The sequence below is a fragment of the Oncorhynchus mykiss genome, chromosome 16 (assembly GCF_057628025.1).
Source record: "Oncorhynchus mykiss isolate SJ-2025 chromosome 16, ASM5762802v1, whole genome shotgun sequence".
NCBI lineage: Eukaryota > Metazoa > Chordata > Actinopteri > Salmoniformes > Salmonidae > Oncorhynchus > Oncorhynchus mykiss.
The window spans coordinates 14,053,113-14,077,500 of NC_143037.1; the positions used below are offsets into that span (position 1 = coordinate 14,053,113).

The 24,388-nt window shown below is 43.3% G+C and overlaps 1 protein-coding gene across 9 annotated transcripts in view; it reads left to right on the plus strand.

The window, feature by feature from the left end:
- ccser2b (coiled-coil serine-rich protein 2b) overlaps nucleotides 1–24,388 on the plus strand; it is a 121,957-nt gene that overhangs the window by 70,279 nt on the left and 27,290 nt on the right. For 6 of the 9 annotated variants that reach the window (XM_021564846.3, XM_036946256.2, XM_021564844.3 and 3 more), the window contains exons 5-8: nucleotides 3,082–3,163; nucleotides 3,787–3,943; nucleotides 11,835–11,915; nucleotides 14,130–14,216. In XM_021564846.3, coding sequence (XP_021420521.3) covers nucleotides 3,082–3,163; nucleotides 3,787–3,943; nucleotides 11,835–11,915; nucleotides 14,130–14,216 — 407 coding nt within the window. The remainder of the gene's footprint in view (nucleotides 1–3,081; nucleotides 3,164–3,786; nucleotides 3,944–11,834; nucleotides 11,916–14,129; nucleotides 14,217–24,388) is intronic. The other 3 variants (XM_090201968.1, XM_036946257.2, XM_090201967.1) reach the window with 1 other exon arrangement.

The window sequence follows — 24,388 nt, forward strand, 5'->3', positions numbered from 1 at the left end:
GGGCCTGTTGGAAGCTACAACTCCCTACTTTATTGCACAGTTCGGGCTTGATCTGATTGATCTCTAGAGAAACTGCAGTGCAATGTGCACTTTGAGCTCATAGAAAAATCCCTCGAAAAAATGGACTTCAAATAATTGAACCAACTTTGGTCAATTGGTTGTTTCAAAAACAAAAAATAACTGACATTTCAGTTAATCGCTCAGCATACCTGCTTAAAGGTGAATTCTTCTCCCAGTGTCTGGTGTAAAGCAGACTGAAGCAGGTTTCCCTCTAGGATTTTCTGTATATTTCAATCAATTTTATTCCCACTTTGTAACACAATCAAATGTGCAGAAATCCAAGGGGTCTGAATACTTTTGCAAGGCACTATATGTGCATTTTGGTATAGGCCTATGTCTAGAACGAAATAATACATTTAATTAGAGGTGGTCTTTTTTTTTTATTCCAGGCTTTATCAAAAAAATTGGCAAACCGGAACATACAATTGACGAACAACCATTTGTACTTTTTCCTTACATTTTCCTCGTCGCTCAGCCACATAATACCTGGTGGGCTTTCCGGAATAGAGACAAGCGTGTGTCGTAGTAAGAAGCAATAAAGCATAAAGTGATTTTTACTATCTGCCTCTTCGAGGTCACAGTAATTACAAAGTCTCCCCTCTTCCATTTCACCACAGTTCCCACCTGTTTCAGTACACAGGGTCAATATCCCTGATCTTACCTGTGCACACAGTGACCACCTGCGTTCAGGTAGGTTGTACATAACATATCTCTCACACCTGAAATCGTCCACCTTAATCAAACAAAAAGTTAAACGTGGGTTTACGATACTCTGCTCTACCCATTTCATTTCAGTTGTTTTTTAATAACATCTAGTCTCCCTTCATTCAATTTTGTATGGATGTTCACAGTTACTGTTTAAAAAGGTCAGATATGTCGGATCCCCAGACCCCCTATAGAGAGATCCCAGTGAAACACTTTGCTGGCTATTCTAGCAATTGGCATATCCAACAGTCTATTTCAAAGTCTCATCATACACTCCTTCCATCTCACCTCACAGGCTTCCCAGCCAATGTTTTTGTTTTTCCTTGAACTCCTCCAAGAGCTCTACTTGCTGAATTTGCCATGGAAGATGTGCTTTACAGAAAGGTCATAGGTCAACCAAAATAAAGACCCAAATATTTCAAATTGCTAGTAAACTCAAAACAGAAAAACCTCTCTTAGTACCTGGGATTCTAAAATGCATTATGTGTGTTTTATTCTGATTGATCATGCTTTTCCATCTTTTGCACTCAATTGACTAACATTTTCTGCAGGTCTTGTTCAGTTACAGTGCCTTGCAAAAGGATTCGGCCCCCTTGAACTTTGCGACCTTTTGCCACATTTTAGGCTTCAAACATAAAGATATAAAACTGTATTTTTTTGTAAAGAATCAACAACAAGTGGGACACAATCATGAAGTGGAACGACATTTATTGGATATTTCAAACTTTTTTAACAAATCAAAAACTGAAAATTTGGGCGTGCAAAATTATTCAGCCCCCTTAAGTTAATACTTTGTAGCGCCACCTTTTGCTGCGATTACAGCTGTAAGTCGCTTGGGGTATGTCTCTATCAGTTTTGCACATCGAGAGACTGAAATTTTTTCCCATTCCTCCTTGCAAAACAGCTCGAGCTCAGTGAGGTTGGATGGAGAGCATTTGTGAACAGCAGTTTTCAGTTCTTTCCACAGATTCTCGATTGGATTCAGGTCTGGACTTTGACTTGGCCATTCTAACACCTGGATATGTTTATTTTTGAACCATTCCATTGTAGATTTTGCTTTATGTTTCGGATCATTGTTTGTTGGAAGACAAATCTCCGTCCCAGTCTCAGGTCTTTTGCAGACTCCATCAGGTTTTCTTCCAGAATGGTCCTGTATTTGGCTCCATCCATCTTCCCATCAATTTTAACCATCTTCCCTGTCCCTGCTGAAGAAAAGCAGGCCCAAACCATGATGCTGCCACCACCATGTTTGACAGTGGGGATGGTGTGTTCAGCTGTGTTGTTTTTACGCCAAACATAACGTTTTGCATTGTTGCCAAAAAGTTCAATTTTGGTTTCATCTGACCAGAGCACCTTCTTCCACATGTTTGGTGTGTCTCCCAGGTGGCTTGTGGCAAACTTTAAATGACACTTTTTATGGATATCTTTAAGAAATGGCTTTCTTCTTGCCACTCTTCCATGAAGGCCAGATTTGTGCAATATACGACTGATTGTTGTCCTATGGACAGAGTCTCCCACCTCAGCTGTAGATCTCTGCAGTTCATCCAGAGTGATCATGGGCTTCTTGGCTGCATCTCTGATCAGTCTTCTCCTTGTATGAGCTGAAAGTTTAGAGGGACGGCCAGGTCTTGGTAGATTTGCAGTGGTCTGATACTCCTTCCATTTCAATATTATCGCTTGCACAGTGCTCCTTGGGATGTTTAAAGCTTGGGAAATCTTTTTGTATCCAAATCCGGCTTTAAACTTCTTCACAACAGTATCTCGGACCTGCCTGGTGTGTTCCTTGTTCTTCATGATGCTCTCTGCGCTTTTAACGGACCTCTGAGACTATCACAGTGCAGGTGCATTTATACTGAGACTTGATTACACACAGGTAGATTGTATTTATCATCATTAGTCATTTAGGTCAACATTGGATCATTCAGAGATCCTCACTGAACTTCTGGAGAGAGTTTGCTGCACTGAAAGTAAAGGGGCTGAATAATTTGGCACGCCCAATTTTTCAGTTTTTGATTTGTTATATCCAATACATTTGAAATATCCAATAAATGTCGTTCCACTTCATGATTGTGTCCCACTTGTTGTTGATTCTTCACAAAAAAATACAGTTTTATATCTTTATGTTTGAAGCCTGAAATGTGGCAAAAGGTCGCAAAGATCAAGGGGGCCGAATACTTTCGCAAGGCACTGTATATCAGAGGATATTAGCATCATACCTTACGGCAACATTTAACGGTTGAATTTATTTATTTAGCCAAATCGTGTGTGTGTGTGTGAGGTCCTCCTTTGACTCCATGCCTTTGTCTCCTGTTGTAGATACTGATGGGATGTCCCATCTGACCCACTGGAGAAGACAGCTCTGTTGGAATGCAGAGGATCACCTCCACAATGACAACCGGTGAGCTGCTGGATGGCATTATGAGACAAAATTAGTTTTTCAGGTAAAAGTGCTGAAAACAAAAGAAGATGGAGAATAACCTATAGGATGATAAATACCAGTGTTTTGGTGTGGGATGGTAGCTTTCCAGGAACTGGGTGGGAGTTCAAACCTACAGGAGGGTTGCTCTCCAGAACCAGGGTGGGAGTTCAAACCTACAGGAGGGTAGCTCTCCAGAAACAGGGTGGGAGTTCAAACCTACAGGAGTGTAGCTCTCCAGGAACAGGGTTTGAGTTCAATCCTACAGGAGGGTAGCTCTCCAGGAACAGGGTGGGAGAGCCCTACATTGTTCCTCCATTTCCACATCCCTAATGGAGAGATTGAGCTAGGTCAATGTGAATTATGTATGTGTGCACTGCTGACATGTGGGAGACAGCCACTTGTGCCTTGGTAAGCGGATAACATGTCTTGTCCTCCTGCCTGCCACTCGGCTGTCACAGGCTTCCTCCCGTGGGGACTCTGATTCACCCCCGTCTCACGTGCAGTGACTGACTGTCTCCTCTCTCCCCATCTTACTCTGACTGTCCCCCCTCTCTCTCGTGTTCTCTCGGTCTTTCGGCCTCCCTGTCCCTCTACCTCTCCAGTAGTGACGTTGGGTTCCAGCCGTATGATGGGTACCAGGGCACAGGCTTGTCAGGTCTTCATCAGGCTGTGGAGCTGGACGAGCTGACTCTGAAACACATGGCGGAGGACTGCTGCTCTGTCAAGACCCAGCTAGAACACCTGAAGCTACTGCTGCAGGTCGGCCATACACACACACACACACACACACACACACACACACACACACACACACACACACCACTTCTGCTACACTCATACTCTGAGCACACACACACACACACACACACACACGGTGGACACTTAAATGCAATCAATCCAATAATCACGCTATTTCCATGCATTGTTGGGATTCAAACACACTGACTCACTGATTTCCACTGTTAGTGTTTTTATGTCTATACTAGGGATGCGACTCATACTGAGCTCTAATTTTAGAGTCATATGATCCTTTGTATCTTGGCGAGTCCGATCCAGGCTGGAATTATTATTAGATGTGTATTGTCATTCAACAGGCTCCGTTGATGACCTACAATTTTACCCTCAGGACTTTTCCCCTCAATGTCTAAGGTGTATTTGCACAGTCACGGATGCTTTTAAACAGTGGGCTGCACAGACAATGTCAGATTGGCTGTGTTGCTTTCTGCAGGAGAAGCTTTAGTTCTCTCTGCTGTGTTTCTGAAGAATGATGCTCAATAGTCACTGTTGTTGCGCGCTGTCCCTATTGATTTTCCATTTATCTCCCTCCTCCCCAAAGTCCCCAGAGGATGCAGGGGGGCCACATACTGCATGTGTCTCAAATGGCACTCTAGTCCCTTGATGCACTACAGGGCCCATATGGGTCAAAACGGGTGCCATTTTGTTACGCAGACATTGTGTTTGTACATATCTGCTAGGTTTAGCTGGGACATAGTATCTTAGCCGGTGAGTTTAGTATTTTTTATTTGATTTAACTTTTATTTAACTAGGCAAGTCCGTTAAGAACAAATTCTTATTTACAATGACGGCCTACCGGGGAACAGTGGGTTAACTGTCTTGTGCAGGGACAGAACAACAGATTTGTACCTTTCAGTTACTGGCCCAACGCTCTAACTACTAGGCTACCTGCCGGCCCAAGAGAGTAGGAGAGTGATTGGCACCAATATCATCTTCTGTGACATTTTGGGATATTTTCTCTATGCTGTGTCTGTAACAGTAGGCTCAGTGCAGTGACATACTGCTGAGCTGGATTTTTTAAATTACACAATCAACCTTTTGACTGCTTCTGGGAAACAATTAATTTCCCCGAAATGATCCCCGGCCTCTCCGACTATATAGCCATGCTAAATATTATTTTATTAGATCAACAAAGCACCTTAGACAGAGCCATCGATAACCTGACTCTCTCCCAGCTTGGACACAAGGGATGATACGTGTTCCGAATGGCAACATATTCCCCATGTAGTGCACTTCTGGGTCCTGGTCAAAGCCTTCTGGGTCCTGGTCAAAGCCTTCTGGGTCCTGGTCAAAGCCTTCTGGGTCCTGGTCAAAGCCTTCTGGGTCCTGGTCAAAGCCTTCTGGGTCCTGGTCAAAGCCTTCTGGGTCCTGGTCAAAGCCTTCTGGGTCCTGGTCAAAGCCTTCTGGGTCCTGGTCAAAGCCTTATTGGTCCTGGACAGAGCCTTATTGGTCCTGGACAGAGCCTTATTGGTCCTGGTCAAGCCTTATTGGTCCTGGTCAAGCCTTATGGGAACTGGTCAAAAGAAGTGCACTATATAGGGAATAGGGTGCCATTTGAGACTCTTCCAAGTATCTCTTTGCATCCAAACAGTGGTTCTGTTGTTGTTCCACTGCAGTCCCATAGGGCTATTGTCAACACTGTTGTCATCACTCGCATCATAGATTTGCACAGCCCCATCCACCTCCCACAGACAATTCATATCTCTGTGTGCCAATCTGACAGAATCAATGATGACAGCGGGCGATTCCCCAACACTCCAGCAACTGAGGCTGTGGGAATGATGATGCCAAAGGCTAATAATGCGTGTCTCTGTCAGTGAGGAATGGGAGATAAATGTGGTGGCGACGTGAGGTGTCTGATTACACCCGGCTGTTATTTGTTTACTCGTGGCTTGTTTCCTGTTTTCCTGTTTATACTGTTTAGTGCCTTCAGAAAGTATGCACACACCTTGACTTTTTCCAAATGTTTTAAATGCATTAATTTGAGATTTTGTGTCAGTGGCCTAAACACAATACCACGTAATGTCAATGTGGAATTATGTTTTTAGAATTTTTTACAAATGAATTAATATCCCTTTGAGCATGGTAAAGTTATTAATAACAGTTTGGATGGTCTATCAATACATCCAGTCACTATAAAGATAAAGGTGTCCTTTCTCAATTGCGGGAGAGGAAGGAAACCGCTAGGAATTTCACCATGAGGCCAAAGGGAGTTTTGTGGCTGTTTTTGGAGAAAACTGAAGATGGATCAGCAACATTGTAGTTACTCCACAATACTAAACTAAATGACAGCGTGAAAATAAAAAATATTCCAAAACATGCCTCATGTTTGCAATAGGCACTAAAGTAAAACTGCAAAAAAATGTGGCAAAGAAATTAACTTTGTCCTGAATACAAAGCATGATGTTTGCAGTAAATCCAACACCGCACAGCACTGAGTCCCACTCTTCATATTTTCAAGCATGGTGGTGGCGGCGCCATGGTATGGGTATGCTTGTCTTTGGCAAGGACTAGGGTGTTTTTTGGGATAAAAATAAACAGAATAGAGCTAATCACAGGCAAAATTTGAGAGAACCTGATTTAGTCTGCTTTCTGACAGACACAGGGCGACAGATTCACCTTTCAGCAGGACAATAACTTAAAACAAGGCCAAATATACACTGGAGTTGCTTACCAAGACGACATCGAATGTTCCTGAGTGGCCTAGTTACATTTTCGACTTAAATTGGCTTGCAAGTCTATGACAAGGCTTGAAAATGGCTGTCAAACAGTGATAAACAACCAACTTGACAGAGCTTGAAGAATTTTAAGAAGAAGAATGTGCAAATATTGTACAATCCAGGTGTGCAAAGCTCATAGGCCTTGTTTAGACTTAAAAGTTCATGCAGCTTTAGTAATCTGATCATAGAATTTCAACCGTGTCTATTGTGGCCGGATTCCTTTTTCTCGCACTATATTCAAATGCCAGTATGCATTCTACAAACAGTGGAATAGACAAACTATTATAATAGCACAACAGCAACTGATGGCAGTAGCTAATTACTGTAGCTAACTAGCCAGCTAACCTCTGTAGCTAGCACGCAACACAGGGATTGCAAACCAGTTAGCATAAAATGTTTTACTAAACTTTAGCTAGCTAGTTAGCATTTATGAGTCCAGCAAGCACATTCGTCACACGCTAGGAACGTATTTCCTCCAACGTTAAAATGGAAAGGTACCTCATTCCCAAAACACACGTTTTTTCTGGAGACTTGTTGGAGGAGTGCTGATGACGTTGTCCACTGTATGCACTTTCGGTACCCTGATTATGTCCAGACGGAGGAGAAATCTGCACACGATGCATCCGTGACCACCACCTGAAGTGGTCAGCTAGATCTGAATGCAATTAGATCACAAACTGTCTTTTCAATGCGATCTTCATATTCTGATTGCAGAAGTCACATGTCAGTGTCAAGTGTAGACACAACAAAAAGAGACTTAACCAGAAAGACTCACAGCTGTAATCACTGCCAAGGGTGAGGTGAGTTGAGTTTATTTGTATTTTTACAGGGATAGTGCACACAAATCAACGTTTCAGTAAAAGTGCCTGTTTTAGCCAGCTGACAAATTATTCAACCACAGACCCTGGGCAGGTTATTAAAAACTATTACAATAACAATACAGACAAACAATGAGCAGTGAGCACATGCAGAACAACATAGGACAAGCAACACGTAGCATGCAGACAGAGAAACATAGGACAAGCAACACGTAGCACGCAGACAAAGAAACGTGACAAATAACACGTAGCACGCAGACAGAAACATAGGACAAGCAACACGTAGCATGCAGACAGAAATATATGACATGCAACACATAGCACGCAGACAGAGAAACATAGGACAAGCAACACATAGCACGCAGACAGAGAAACATATGACAAGCAACACGTAGCACACAGAGAAACATAGGACAAGCAACACGTAGCACGCAGACAGAAACGTGACAAATAACACGTAGCACGCAGACAAAGAAACATTCGACAAGCAACACGTAGCACGCAGACAGATAAATATAGGACAAGCAACACGTAGCACGCAGACAGAGAACATAGGACAAGCAACACGCAGACAGAGAAACATAGGACGAGCAGCACGTAGCACGCAGACAGAGAAACATTGGACGAGCAGCACGCAGACAGAGAAATAGCACAAAAAGCAACAAAGTGTTTCCACACCTCACAAGCTACAGACAACATGGAAAGCGGCAACACACAGCTTGGGACTATGTTCACAAGTCTGATTGGCCTTTAGCCATGTCTTCATGTTTTTTGTGTAGGTGTGATAGTTGGTGAAGTTGTGTGTCTGATGGCAGTGTGTTCCAGACATGGGAAGCTCTCACAGAGAAAGCAGATTGACTAAAAGTGTTTTTCCTTAAGGGAACTATACAGTCACCTCTCATGGCAGAACTTGTGGATCTGCTGCCAACGGTTTGCGTTTTCTGTGTAACACAAGTACTAAGTGGAGGGGAAGTCAGGCCATCTTAGATCCACACCCTCTGAGGGAGCTGAGCTGAGCTCCATTGTTGAGCTCCAGGCAGTGTGTATTTTTATTTAATTTAATTAGGCAAGTCAGTTAAGAACAAATTCTTATTTACAATGACGGCCTACAATGACGGCCAAGTTGAAGAGCAGCTTTCAGACTCCCTCCTACTTATGCACTGAGACGACAGTATCATCCTCCTCTCCAGTCCTCTTCAATAGGAAGTGTCTCACAAAACACTTCATCACTCTATGATCAGACATGTAGTAACTCTTTGGTGCTTGTTGAAATGTGGATAGCGCGACATCTTGTGTGTCAGAATATCTTTATTGAAAGCCTGATTGACACTAAAAGAGCTCTTTGAATGTGTAGCGGCTGCAGCCCATGCCATTGCTAATGCACAAGATATTCCTTTTCTCTCTGTCAGATGAAACGTTGCCATGGAAATGGCACAATCTCAATGTTCGCACAAAGATGAACGATAACCTAGGGTGCGTTCATAAATTCCCTCTGGCTATCTACTCCGATTTCAGAGCACTCTTGTCTGAGAGCGCATAATAACTGATGAATTTGCGAACGCTCAACACCCGTTTAATAAAGGTAGGCAAAAAAGCATGATTCAATTGTTGCCAGCAGCACAGTTACAGTTACCGACGCCCTGGATAACATGAAAACAGCCTAACCAGCTCTGCTAGGGCGAGTGAAATGGTCAGAGTGAGGTGTTCTCTCATTTGTGTCTGGGAGTAGCTAGCAAGCTAGCCAACATTAGCCAGTTACCTTAAGTGCTTGACTGCCGTTGTGTGGTCAGAACTCTCTGATCAACCCTACTCCTTGGCCAGAGAGTCCAGTGTGCGCTCTGAAATCTCAGAGAGCGAAACGCTCTGAATTTACGAACGGACAATCTGACAAAACTCTGAATTTATGAACGAATCAGAGATGTGCGGGGGGCTGCCTTAATCGACATCCACGGCTGCGCACCGGGGAACAGCGGCTTAACTGCCTTGCTCAGGGGCAGAACGACAGATTTTTACCTTGTCAGCTCGGCGATTAGATCCAGCAACCTTTCAGTTACTGGCCCGATGCTATAATCTTGTTACAAGATTAAGCATTTTCCCTTTAACACATTGAAAATATCTTACGGCGGTCCCTTGGTTTCTTCTTAGAATAGAAAACAAGAGTCCTGTGAACATTCCTTCCTTTTTTTCACCTGAGCCACTATTAAGAGAAGTTATCATTTTTTATTTGTTAAAGCCATGGTTGTGTTAGGAACAGACTTACCTTTTTAGTGATCAATTGAAATCACTCTCCTGTCCTCTTCTCTCCAAGGTTCTGTCATGACGTTGGCCTCTTTGGGTATAGCAACCCCCCTCTCCTTGCCTCCTTCAACTAGGCTGCTGTGGTCAGAGGTCATAAATTCCTGAGAGGATCTCCTCATGGACACATAGTAGAGAGAGAGTAAACTATCATAGAGGACAAAGGATATCCTTCCACCTCACAGAACTTGAGGTACGAACAAATGTAATGTTCCGGAGAAAGTTTAAAAGATCGGTGAAGAATCCAGCTACAAGCTGGTCCGTTTGTCACAACTTGGGAAAGCTCATGGGAGACGGTGTGGCCACATTACCATAACGCTATTTATATAATAGCCTCAGATATGAGGTTTACATCTAATTGTTGTATAAGATGAATGAGTATGATACTATTTGTATAATTGTGTAATATGATTTTGGACTGTTTAATGAAGAAAAATACAATTCCCTTTTGATTTGAACTAAATCAGAGGACCGCCCCTGAGCCCAGTTAGGGTCAGATATCCTGGGACAGCCTTTTCTGCCATTCCCAATAAAAACCCCACTCGGGTTTTCGATCAGCAGACTGAGCTTACCTCAGTTATGAGATGGCTAAAGGTTGCAGACCATGCTTTTCTCCATTAGGATGAGACAAAGGTTGTAGACCATTGCTGAATCTTTTAACCATACCACGTGGTTAAACTCTTAAGACTATCGATACCGACAGAATAAGAACAAGTCTTTGATATTGATTACTAGTGTGCAGCTAGGAATTCAGTATCATTGAACGCGAAGAATGACAACCGCCGAAACATCCATTCTATAACAAATGAATGAATGTCACTTTGAACTATCCCCTCTAACCACAACCGAGAGAGAGAGAGGGAGAGAGACGGACAATTCTACAAAAGACACAAACTTTTCACCAGCGATCAAGACGACACACCGAGCATAAATATATATATTGATTGCAATTGTTCCCGATTGAGTGAGCGTTCATGTGTAAAGGATTAGCATTTAAATTGTTATAATCATTAACTGTAGTGACTTCTTAGTCGACCCCCACCCTCCCTTTTGTCTAACAAGCCGCCATGCCGGTTTAGTCCACTAGGGCACATTCTCCTATCATTTCATGTAACCACATTTACCGTGTTTGTTTGTTTGTTTGTTAGTTAGTTTATGCATTTCTGTGAATTACTTAGTTAGTAATAAATAAATGATTTAAGACAATTGATGTATGGATGACTCATAGTGAAGACTGGGTTCGTGCAGATAACCAACAATTTACGACGTTTGGAATGAGACTAACGTGAGGCAAAGTAAATAATTAATTAATTTGAAGACTAATTGATTAGATAGAATATCTGAAAAGTTATTTTAGGAAATTACAACTTTGTAATCTGAATATTTTTCCTTGGTGCCCCGACTTCCTAGTTAATTAGTTACGTGATTAATCAGTTGATCGCGCAGTAACTAATTACAGAGAATCTTTGATTAAAAACTATCAGTCTTCAGTTAATGATAGTAAAGACATGACAGTTCTATCAAACGGATGATGTTCTGTAAAAACAGCCCATGTCACTGGGTCTACATGAAGTGCACTTAATGCCTTCAAACTTTTGACTCTCAGTGGCTTACTGAGCAGTGTGTGAGCACTCTAAGTGCTTTTGTTAGCAAGACATGCTAAAACCACTCCTGGCATAGTTAGGCCCAACCCAGGGGGTGGAGTGGAGGTGGTAGGAGTTTGGAGAGTTTATTCAGTTGAGTGTGTGCAAGAGTCACAAAGATACAAGCATAGCTATTATAATGCTGGGATACAGTCCCTGCTGTTGACGAGCCAGCCTTCTGTTATATGCCCTGCCCCAGCCAAACAATTGCTCTTTATAGCCACAACAAAAAAAAAAGCTCAAAGGTTGGCTAAATAAATATAAAATGTATATGTTAGTCATGGCAGACCCTCTCCCCTCTCCCTCTGGAACATGAGTGAGACAGCAATTAACAAGCCTAACATGAGTGAATCCTATATGTTTTGGTGGTGTTGTCTAGGTGGAGGTTGGTAGTGAGATGGACAACACTCTGGATACATTGAGTCCAGAATCCAGAGAGGACCCCATTCGAGCTCGACAGGTAAGACCCACTGTTTAAACACACACACACACACACACACACACACACACACTGGACTACAGTAGAAAGTGTACTGTCAAACAAACCCCATGTAGACAGTGGATTTGGTCCATGTTATAGTTATTTGTCCAAGGCTGTTTATCCTGATGTTACCAGTACCATCTTCTGTTTGTGTACACATGGCCTTAGTGGTTTGGTTTGTTTATTGTTTGTGTACATACCCTGTTTGTGTACGCTGTGGGAAATAATACATTCTCCATTCTCTGGTTATCTTTGTCACTGTGTCAGCGCTAGGTCTGTTTGTGTGTGGCTGCTTGTTTTGGTATATTACCTTTTTGAACCTGGAATCCATTGTGTGTGTCTATTGTGAGCGATTGCAATTGCCTGCATGTTCTGGGCACATTGCTTCTCTTTACCTCGAATCTCCCTTTTTAAATGACTCAAACAAGGGGTAGTCTGTTCTGTTCCTTCTCCTCTCGATGTCACAATGCCCCTGCCTCTCTGTCTCAACCAGCTTAGCGTAGCATGTCTGTCTGGGAGAGGGAAAGCTAAGCCGAGAAAGAAAGAGAGTGAGATGGGCGAGAGAGAGTGGGTAAGAGCGAGAAGGAGGGGGGGGGGGTGCTGGCATGACACCAACGAGGGCGAGCAAGATTAACCTGAACCACAAAGACCCTAACAACATGGTCCAACCCACAGCTCTCATCCCCCTCCCTGGGGGCCAGCAGAACCCTTCTGTACGACAGCAGCTCAGCTCAGCTCAGTTTATTGACATGGATGGAGAAGGCTCCAAACCAGAGGCTCCCTATGACTGGATTGCCTAACATGCACTCACACCACACGGCGTTGGAGCAGGAGCCAACATGCATTTATAATACATTTATACATTCAGTATATAGCCATGTATGCACTAATCTGTTGGTCATGCATGGACTGTGTGTTTGTCTGGCTGGGCTGGAGTGTAGGGAGTGTAGGGACCAAGGAGGGGAGTGGGCAATGGGTAGCGGCCAAAGGAAGCCCGGCTGGGCTGGGAGCACATGTGAATGTCTGGGCCTGGGGCTTCCGCTCCGTCTTTGGCTGAGGCACATTAAAGTTGCATGGCCAGGGCCCCACTGTGGCGCTGAGCCTTTGATGTGCTGCATTGACCCGGGCCCAGCTTATTATCTCTCCCCTCCTGACAGGTGTGTTGTGCATCTCCCTCTGTATTTCATCCTCTGGCTTTCCAAACATGCTCTTTCTCTCTCTTTCTCTCCCCCTCTCGTTCTTTCCCCCCTTCTCTCACCCACCTCTCGCTCACTCGCACTCCCTTGCTCTCCCCTCTTGCTCTCTCTTCCCCTTCTCTCTCTCGCCCCTCCTCATCTCGATCTCTATCCCCTATCTCTCTCTCTCATCTCTCTCTCTCTCACAATCTTGTCTCTCCCCTCTCGCTCCGTCATATCTGTCTGTGCATCTCCCTTTGTCTTTCATCCTCTGGCTTTCCAAACATGCTCTTTCTCTTGCGCTCTCCACCCTCGCTCCCTCGCTCTCTCACACTCACTCCCTCGCGCACTCACAGTCTCGCGTGCTCTCTCGCTCTCTCACACTCTCCCGCGCTCTCTCTCTTTCCCTTCTCGCTCTCTTTCTCTCCTTTGCCCCTCTCTCTCCTCATCTCTCTCCCTCTCTCACAATCTTTCTGTCTTTCCCCTCTTGCTCTGTCATCTGTCTGTGCATCTCCCTCTGTCTTTCATCCTTGGCTTTCTAAACATGATCTTGCTCTCTCTCCCCCTTCTCTCTCGCTCTCTCTCCCCCCTCTTTCACAATCTTTCCATCTCTCCCCTCTCGCTCTGTCATCTGTCTATCCTCTCTCTCTCTCTCTCTCTCTCTCTCACTCTCTCCCCTGTCTTTCCCCGCTCTCCCTTCTCTCCTCTATTTCTCTCTCTCCCCTCTCTCATTCACAGGCTCCGTCTGTCTCTCCCTCCTGCAATGAGACATCCCAACATCCCAGCCAGGTTTGTGACTCTGACCTGTGATTGGTCGATGGACCCCCCCCCCCCCCCCCTGTGTATTTTGGGGCTAGACTTTGTGTTCCCTGCCGTCCTCTGGAGAATTCACAAATTGCATTCTGGCTCAGATCTTGGCAGCCCTGCGGCGGACGGGTGGAGATGTGTGTTTAAGGCCAGTAGGGGTCAAATAAAACTGTGTGGCTGTACTAAGATGTGTCTTCTCTGTGTTTTACAGGTGGAGGAGCTGTTGAAGGAGGTGCAGGAGCTGAGAGAGGAGCTGAGAAGTAAAGATAGGATCATTGCTCAGCTCACCAAGCATGTGGTATGTACTTATTAGCGGCGTTGTAGAACTCAAGACCACATTGAATATCTCGGGTCTTGTCTTAGTATCAGATCCTTTACTCGGTCTCGCAATGATCATTGAAATAAAATAAATAATAGAAAACAGATGCCTATTTCTAATTATTTTAGTATTCAAAGGTAAAATAAATAGTTAGTGTACATCTTCCTAAAATTGAGTTGCACCCCCCTTTGCCCTCAGAATAGCCTCAATTCGTCAGGGCATGGACTCTGCAAGGTATTGAAAGCGTTCCACAGGGATGCTGGCCCATGTTGACTCCAATGCTTCCCACAGTTGTGTTATGTAGGCTAGATGTCCTTTGGGTGGTGGACCATTCTTGATGTAAATGTGAAACTGAAAGCTTGAAAACCCCAGCAGTGTTTCCGTTCTTGACACAAACCGGTGGGCCTTACACCTACTACCATACCCCGTTCAAAGGCACTTAAATTGTTTGTCTTGCCCATTCACCCTCTGAATGGCGCATACACAATCCATGTCTCAATTGTCTCCAGGCTTAAAAATCCTTCTTTAACCTGTCTCCTTCCCTTCATCTACACTGATTTGAAGTGGATTTAGCAAGTGACATCAATAAGGGATCATAGCTTTCACCTGGATTCACCTGGTCAGTCATTCATTTGCACAAGGCTACTAGGCTACCTTTGCCTTCTTGAAATGCAGTACCTAAACCACTATAAACTGTGCGTACGCGTGGTCTAAAGTTGGCGGGAGGATCAGCACATTCTCACGTAAAATTCAGTTTTTAGAAATGACAACTTCTGCGTGAACTGGTACATGCATATTTTGTACACTACCGTTCAGAAGTTCGGGATCACTTGTACTTGTTTTTGAAATATATATATAATTTTAAGTCCATTAAAATAACATAAAATTGATCAAAACTACACTGTAGATATTGTTAATGTTGTAAATTACTATTGTAGCTGGAAACGGCAGATTTTTTATGGAATATCTACATAGGCGTACAGAGGCCCATTATCAGCAACCATCACTCCTGTGTTTCAATGGCACGTTGTGTTAGACAATCCAAGTTTATCATTTTAAAAGGCTAATTGATCATTAGAAAACACTTTTGCAATTATGTTAGCACAGCTGAAAAGTGTTGTACTGAATAATTTTAAAATTTGGTATTTTTATCTATTTACAGACTGTGGTTTGTGAGCATTTGAAGAAAGGCTCTCTATTTACCCCCAGAATACATTTCTGAATGGCTGAAGAATCCATATGTTTTTCTGAAATATTGACAAAGATTTACTCTACATTTGGAGCTTTTATTATGGTGCTGATCTGACAAAATGATAATCATGGTCTTGAATTGGACTCTCATTGCTCTGGCCTCGGTCTTGACTTGGACTCGCTTTAGGTGGTCTCCAACACAACCCTGCTTACTAGTGTGCAAAAGTTGACTTCTATTAAGTTGACACTAAGCACAAACTCACTTTAAGTGCAGTGCACTTCACCAGCTCTGACTTCCGACCTTTCTCATGCCAAGTCACTCTTCAAGCTAGTCACTACCACTGTGGCCCATGCACAGTAAGTGCTGTCAAACCCCATGATTTTACCTCCAAACCCACAGCCACTTATGGGTCACATAGTGACATGTCACCTCTCATTAGTCTATAAGCCTCTCCTCTGCCATCCACTCACTGTGGGGATCATACATTAACTATGGGCTCCGATGGGTGCCTGCTGTGTATATCTCTGGGTAGGGGTTGGGTCTGAGGCTGGCCATGCTGTGGTGAAGACTTCAGAACTGCAGGAGCAGCATCCAATGGTGGTTTGGGCCCAGCGTGGGAGAGAATTGTACTTGTGTTTCCATGCCTGGATGTGTCTTCGAGGGCCTGAGCCACTCCAGCTACCTGCTACTGCCCCGGAGGTAGAGTGGGAGGAGGGCTGTTACTGTTAGACCTGTCCTCTGTGGGCAGTGTGGTTCCTACTCTGGGTAGATCTTGTGCTATCATTGTTAGACCTGTCCTCTGTGGGGAGTGTGGTTCCTACTCTGGGTAGATCTTGTGCTATCATTGTTAGACCTGTCCTCTGTGGGGAGTGTGGTTCCTACTCTGGGTAGATCTTGTGCTATCATTGTTAGACCTGTCCTCCGTGGGCAGTGTGGTTCCTACTCTGGGTAGATCTTGTGCTATCATTGTTAGACCTGTCCTCCGTGGGCAGTGTGGTTCCTACTCTAGGTAGATCTTGTGCTATCATTGTTAGACCTGTCCTCTGTTTCTTTTTTTTTTCTCTCTCTCTCTCTCTCACTCTCTCACTCTCTCACTCTCTCACTCTCTCACTCTCTCACTCTCTCACTCTCTCACTCTCTCTCTCTCTCACTCTGTTTCTCTCTGTTTCTATCTCTCTGGGATCTCCCCCCCCCCCCCCCTTCTGTCTTTCCTCTTTCTCGGTCTGTTTCTATCTCTCTGGGATCTTTTCCATCTCTGATCAAACTGGTTGGAACGAGAAAGTTGAGCTTCTGTAAATGTGTTATTGATTGAGGCTTACCGCTTTGCTGCTTTAATCCACTCCAACATGTTGAAATTAGACTTTTATTTATTTAAAACAATTTCACCCACAGCTTTCCTACGCTAACTTTGTGTTAATTATGTGGTGCTGTTTTGACGCTGTTTACCATGTCATTTTTTAAACTCGTTGGTCTAATATTGTTTTTTCTGTTTTTTTTGTCCTGTAATTTCTTTATGTTTTGTCCCGATTAATCTATCCAATTATTTATTTATGATTCCAATTATTTACAGGATGTGGCCAGTTTCAAATTACCAGCATCATTTCAAATTCCCTGAAGTCTACCTTTCACATTACCAGATCACAGATATGCTATTGAAGTTTCATTAGCCAACTTGTCTTTTGATATCATCATCTCTTTACAACCCTAGCTACTTCAAGCGACCCCTTCCCATTCCATAGACCATGTATTGATACATGATTTAAGACTGATATTTGTTATGACTTGAATCAACCTGGATGCATGATTCAGGTCCAGAGGAGCTGTGAAGGCAGCATGGGACGATTCATTACGCATATCTCTCTCTCTCTCTCTCCTGCTAACTTCACCTTTGAAGTTGAACTACCATATCAAACAAAGGAGCACTGTTTTATTCCAGGGAATCATGTTCCTATTGATGTATTTTCAGCATGCCATAGCTAATATTCTTTATGACTAGAATCAGCCTGGATGCATGATTCCGGTCCAGAGGAGCTGTGGATTCATTACTATTTCTTCAACACAGGAACACACATCTCTCTCACTCCTGCTACTATCACCTTTGAAGTTGAACTGGCGTATCGATCAACAGAACACTGTTTTATTTCAGGGTATCATTCTCCTTTTGTAGTATAGTAGTTTGGTAGTATAATTTTTAAATATATATATATTTCACCTTTATTTAATAACCAGGTAGGCAAATTGAGAACAAGTTCTCATTTACAATTGCGACCTGGCCAAGATAAAGCAAAACAGTTCGACACATACAACAACACAGAGTTACACATGGAGTAAAACAAACATAGTCAATAATACAGTAGAAAAATACGTTTTTATACAATGTGAGCAAATGAGGTGAGATAAGGTAGGTAAAGGCAAAAAATGTAAAAAGGCCATGGTGGCGAAGTAAATACAATTTAGCAAGTAAAACACTGGAACGGTAGATTTGCAGTGGAAGAATGTGCAAAGTGGAAATAGAAATAATGGGGTGCAAAGGAGCTAAATAAATAAATACATACATACAGTAGGGGAAGAGGTAGTTGTTTGGGCTAAATCATAGATGGGCTATGTACAGCTGCAGTAATCTGTGAGCTGCTCTGACAGCTGGTGCTTAAAGCTAGTGAGGGAGATAAATGTTTCCAGTTTCAGAGATTTTTGTAGTTCGTTCCAGTCATTGGAAGCAGAGAACTGGAAGGAGAGGCAGCCAAAGGAAGAATTGGTTTTGGGGGTGACCAGAGAGATATACCTGCTGGAGCGCGTGCTACTGGCGGGTGATAGACTGCATCCAATTTATTGAGTAGGGTATTGGAGGCTATTTTTTAAATGACATCGCCAAAGTCGAGGATCGGTAGGATGGTCAGTTTTACAAGGGTATGTTTGGCAGCATGAGTGAAGGATGCTTTGTTGCGAAATAGGAATCCAATTTCTAGATTTAACTTTGGATTGGAGATGTTTGATGTGAGTCTGAAAGGAGAGTTTACAGTCTAGCCAGACACCTAGGTATTTATAGTTGTCAACATATTCTAAGTATATATTCCAGAACCGTCCAGAGTAGTGATGCTAGTCGGGTGGGCGGGAGCGGGCAGCGATCGGTTGAAGAGCATGCATTTCGCTTTACTAGCATTTAAGAGCAGTTGGAGGCCACAGAAGGAGTGTTGTATGGCATTGAAGCTCGTTTGGAGGTTTGTTAACACAGTGTCCAAAGCAGGGCCAGATGTACACAGAAAGGTGTCATCTGCGTAGAGGTGGATCAAAGAATCACCCGCAGCAAGAGCGACATCATTGATATATATACAGAAAAAAGAGTTGTGTTGGACAAAACCCACTGAGTCGATGACGGCCCCGAAAGCCTTTTGGAGTGGGTCTGTGGACTTTTCCATGTGACTATTAACTTCTTGCGTCGAGCAATCCTGTATCCGGGAGCGTAATCATAGCCTCAAGCTCATTACCATAACGCAACGTTAACTATTCATGAAAATCGCAAATGAAATGAAATAAATATATTGGCTCACAAGCTTAGCCTTTTGTTAACAACACTGTCATCTCAGATTTTCAAAATATGCTTTTCAACCATAGCTACACAAGCATTTGTGTAAGACTATTGATAGCTAGCATAGCATTAAGCCTAGCATTCAGCAGGCAACATTTTCACAAAAACAAGAAAAGCATTCAAATAAAATCATTTACCTTTGAAGAACTTCGGATGTTTTCAATGAGGAGACTCTCAGTTAGATAGTAAATGTTCAGTTTTTCCAAAAATATTATTTGTGTAGGAGAAATCACTCCGTTTTGTTCATCACGTTTGGCTAAGAATAAAACCCGAAAATTCAGTCATTACAATGCCGAACTTTTTTCCAAATTAACTCCATAATATCGACAGAAACATGGCAAACGTTGTTTAGAATCAATCCTCAAGGTGTTTTTCACATATCTATTCGATAATAAATCATTCGTGGCAGTTTGGTTTCTCCTCTGAACCAAATGGAAAAATGCACGCAGCTGGAGATTACGCAATAATTTCGATGGAGGACACCAAGCGGGCACCTGGTAAATGTAGTCTCTTATGGTCAATCTTCCAATGATATGCCTACAAATACGTCACAATGCTGCAGACACCTTGGGGAAATGAAAGAAAGTGTAGGCTCATTCCTGGCACATTCACAGCCATATAAGGAGACATTGGAACACAGCGCATTCAAAATCTGGGGCACTTCCTGTATGAAATTTCATCTTGGTTTCGCCTGTAGCATTAGTTCTGTGGCACTCAGACAATATCTTTGCAGTTTTGGAAACGTCAGAGTGTTTTCTTTCCAAAGCTGTCAATTATATGCATAGTCAAGCATCTTTTCGTGAAAAAATATCTTGTTTAAAACGGGAACGTTTTTTTATACAAAAATTAAAAGAGCGCCCCCTATATCGAAGAAGTTTTAAAGTCATCAAAAATTTGAATATTTTCTGCCATGACTACAAGGTCCGATAGGAATTCAGGGAACTCAGTGAGGAATGCTGTATATGGCCCAGGAGGCCTGTAAACAGAAGCTTAAAAAAGTGATTGAGTAGGCTGCATAGATTTCATGACTAGAAGCTCAAAAGACGGAAACTACGTCATTGTTTTTTGTAAATTGAAATTTGCTACCATAAATGTTAGCAACACCTCCTTTGCGGGATGTGCGGGGGATATGGTCACTAGTGTAACCAGGAGGTAACACAGTAAATTCATCAGGCTTAAGCCATGTTTCTGTCAGGCCAATCACATCAAGATTATGATCAGTGATTAGTTCATTGACTATAACTGCCTTGGAAGTGAGGGATCTAACATTAAGTAGCCCTATTTTGAGATGTGAAGTATCACAATATCTTTCAATAATGACAGGAATGGAGGAGGTCTTTATTCCAGTGAGATTGCTAAGGCGAACACCACCATGTTTAGTTTTGCCCAACCTAGGTCGAGGCACATACACGGTCTCAATGGGGATAGCTGAGCTGACTACACTGACTGTGCTAGTGGCAGACTTCACTAAGCTGGCAGGCTTAGCCCTGCCCCCTGGTAAACAGTTTATGATCGCTGGATGATTCGTTTTAAGTCTAATACTGCGGGTAATGGAGTCGCCAATGACTAGGGTTTTCAATTTGTCAGAGCTAATGGTGGAAGGCTTTGGCGTCTCAGACCCCGTAACGGGAGGAGTAGAGACCAGAGAAGGCTCTGCCTCTGTCTCCGACTCGCTGCTTAATGGGGAGAACCGGTTTAAAGTTTATTTCGGCTGAATGAGCGACACCGGTTGAGCATTCCTACAGCATTTCCTCCGCCATGAGAAAGTTGTCCGGCTGCGGGGACTTATACTACTGTGAGGGGTTTTATACTACTATCTGTACTTATTGGTGGCACAGACGCTGTTTCATCCTTTCCTACACTTAAATGACCCTTGCCTAACGATTGCGTCTGAAGCTGGGCTTGTAGCACAGCTATCCTTGCCGTAAGGCGATCGTTCTCCTGTATATTATGAGTACAGCGACTGCAATTAGAAGGCATCATGTTAATGTTACTACGTAGCTTCGGCTAGTGGGAGGTCCTGACGAATCACGTCCAGATAAAGTGTCCGGAGTGAAAAAGTTGAATGAAAAAAGTTGAGCGAGAGAAAAACTAAAAATATAAACAGTAATTAAAAAGTAAAAACCGTAAAGTTGGCAGGTAGCAAAGTAAGGTTAGCAATAAAACGCACAGCAACACGTAAACAAGTCTACAAGTTGTGACTGGAAATGACGTCCGGTACAGAGAGCTGAACAGGATCAACATGTTGAATGTGCAACCAGAGGGAAAATAATTCTGTATCACCTGTACTCCACACACCCTCGCCCTCCATTTGGTAAATCCGACCACAACTCTATCCTCCTGAATCCTGCTTACAAGCAAAAATTAAAGAAGGAAGCACCAGTGACTCGGTTTATAAAAAAAGTGGTCAGATGAAACAGATGCTTAACTACAGGACTGTTTTGCTATCACAGACTGGAACATGTTCCGGGATTCTTCCGATGGCATTGATGAGTACACCAGATCAGTCACTGGCTTTATCAATAAGTGCATTGAGGATGTCGTCACCACAGTGACTGTACGTACATACCCCAACCAGAAGCCATGGAATACAGGCAACACTCGCACTGAGCTGAAGGGAAGAGCTGCCGCTTTCAAGGTGCTGGACCCGGAAGCTTACATGAAATCCTGCTATGCCCTGCGACGAACCATCAAACAGGCAAAGCGTCAATACAGGGCTAAGATTGAATCATACTACACCAGCTCAGACACTCGTCTTATATGGCAGGGCTTGCAAACTATTACAGACTACAATGGGAAGCACAGCCGCTAGCTGCCCAGTGACACGAGCCTACCAGACTAGCTAAATCACTTCTATGCTTGCTTCGAGGCAAGCAACACTGAGGCATGCATGAGAGCATCAGCTGTTCCGGATGACTGTGTGATCGCGCTCTCCGTAGCCGAAGTGAGTAAGACCTTTAATTAGGTCAACATACACTAGGCTGTGGGGCCAGGACGTGTGCTCTGGGCATGTTCTGACCAACTGGCAGGTGTCGTCACTGACATTTTCAACATGTCCCTGATTGAGTCTGAAATACCAACATGTTTCAAGCAGACCACCATAGTCCCTGTGCTCAAGAACACAAAGGCAACCTGCCTAAATGACTACAGACCCGTAGCACTCACGTCCTTAGCCATGAAGTGCTTTGAAAGGTTGGTAATGGCTCACATCAACACCATTATCCCAGAAACCCTAGTCCCACTCCAATTTGCATACCTCCCAAACAGATCCACAGATGATACAATCTCTATTGCACTCCCACACTGTCCTTTCCCACTTGGACAAAAGGAACACTTATGTGAGAATGCTATTCATTGACTACAGCTCAGCGTTCAACACCATAGTACCCTCAAAGCTCATCACTAAGCTAAGGATCCTGGGATTAAACACCTCCCTCTGCAACTGGATCCTGGACTTCCTGACGGACCGCCCCCAGGTGGTGAGGGTAGGTAGCAACACATCTGCCACGCTGATCCTCAACACCGGAGCCCCCAAGGGGTACGTGCTCAGTCCCCTCCTGTACTCCCTGTTCACCCATGACTGCATGGCCAGGCACGACTCCAACACCATCATTAAGTTTGCAGACTTAATGGTAGGCCTGATCACCGACAACGACGAGACAGCCTATAGGGAGGAGGTCAGAGACCTGGCCGTGTGGTGCCAGAATAACAACCTATCCTAACGTAACCAAGACTAAGGAGATGATTGTGGACTACAGGAAAAGGAGGACCGAGCACGCCCCCATTCTCATCAACAGGGCTGTAGTGGAGCAGGTTGAGAGCTTCAAATTCCTTGGTGTCCACATCAAACCAAACTAGAATTGTCCAAACACACCAAGACAGTCGTGAAAAGGGCACGACAAAGCCTATTCCCCCTCAAAAAGATTTGTCATGGGTCCTGAAATCCTCAAAAGGTTCTACAGCTGCAACATCGAGACCATCCTGACTGGTTGCGTCACTGCTTCTCAACAGTTTTTACTCCCAAGCCATAAGACTCCTGAACAGGTAATCAAATGGCTACCCAGACTATTTGCATTGTGTGCCCCCCAACCCCTCTTTTACGTTGCTGCTACTCTCTGTTTATCATATATGCATAGTCACTTTAACTCTACATTAATGAAAATGTGCACATACTACCTCAATTGGCCCGACCTACCAGTGCTCCCGGACATTGGCTAACCGGGCTATCTGCTTTGTGTCCCGCCACCCACCAACTGCCAACCCCTCTTTACGGCACTTCTACTCTCTGTTCATCATATATGCATAGTCACTTTAACCATATCTACATGTACATACTACCTCAATCAGCCTGACTGTATGTAGCCTCGATACCGTATATATAGCCTCGCTACTGTTTTTCTCTGTTGTTTTTATTTCTTTACTTACCTATTGTTCAACCAAATACATTTTTTGCATTATTGGTTAGAGCCTGTAAGTAAGCATTTCACTGTAAGGTCTACACCTGTTGTATTCGGCGCACGTGACAAATAAACTTTGTTTGATTTGAACTTATTATTGAACTTTGTAGGAAATCAACTAAATGTATTGCACTTAGTTGGACATCAACTTAATGTATTGAACTTAGCATAAAATTGACTAAATTTATTGAACTTAGCAGGAAATCAACTAAATGTATCGAACTTAGTAGGAAATCAACTAAATTATTTGAACTTAGCGGGAAATCGACTAAAGATTTTTAACTTATTTGAAAATTAATTAATTTGCCCAAGTTAATCATAAGACAGGAATGCCCCTGTCTGTGTGCAGTGCTCGCCTAGGTCTCGTCTACACTTTATGTAGCCGTTAGGGATTATGCTAATGCTAACCGTCTGTTGGTGAATGGAAAGGTTTCCCCAAAATCTTCTCAATTAAATGTTAACCAAGTAGCCTATGCCTACCTGGCAGAATATCATGATTATTTGCATCAATCCACTGGCCATTTGTTTAGCAAACTCTGCAATCACATGAGTGCTACAGAAACACTACTAACCAAACAAGGGTCTCTGGCTGGTGCACAGTGTATTAGGGTAACACCCAAAATTCTAAATGTCTTAGATTTTTTGTTGTTGAAATATATACGTTGTCATGACGATGTAAACTAATGTTTTGCCGATCTGGAGTGCAGGTAATTGTTTTAAAAGCGTTATGAAATGTGATAGTGTGTCATCTCCAGTGACGAGAACCATGTAGCTGTGATCCGTTCCTACACGATTTCCGGATTTCACAGATGGACCACTTAGAAGTTAAATCATGGGGAAATGTTTTATTTTACCCACCGCTAGAACAGAGGCTTTCATCAAATTGACAGTAATGTCATGATTTTTATTTCTGTTG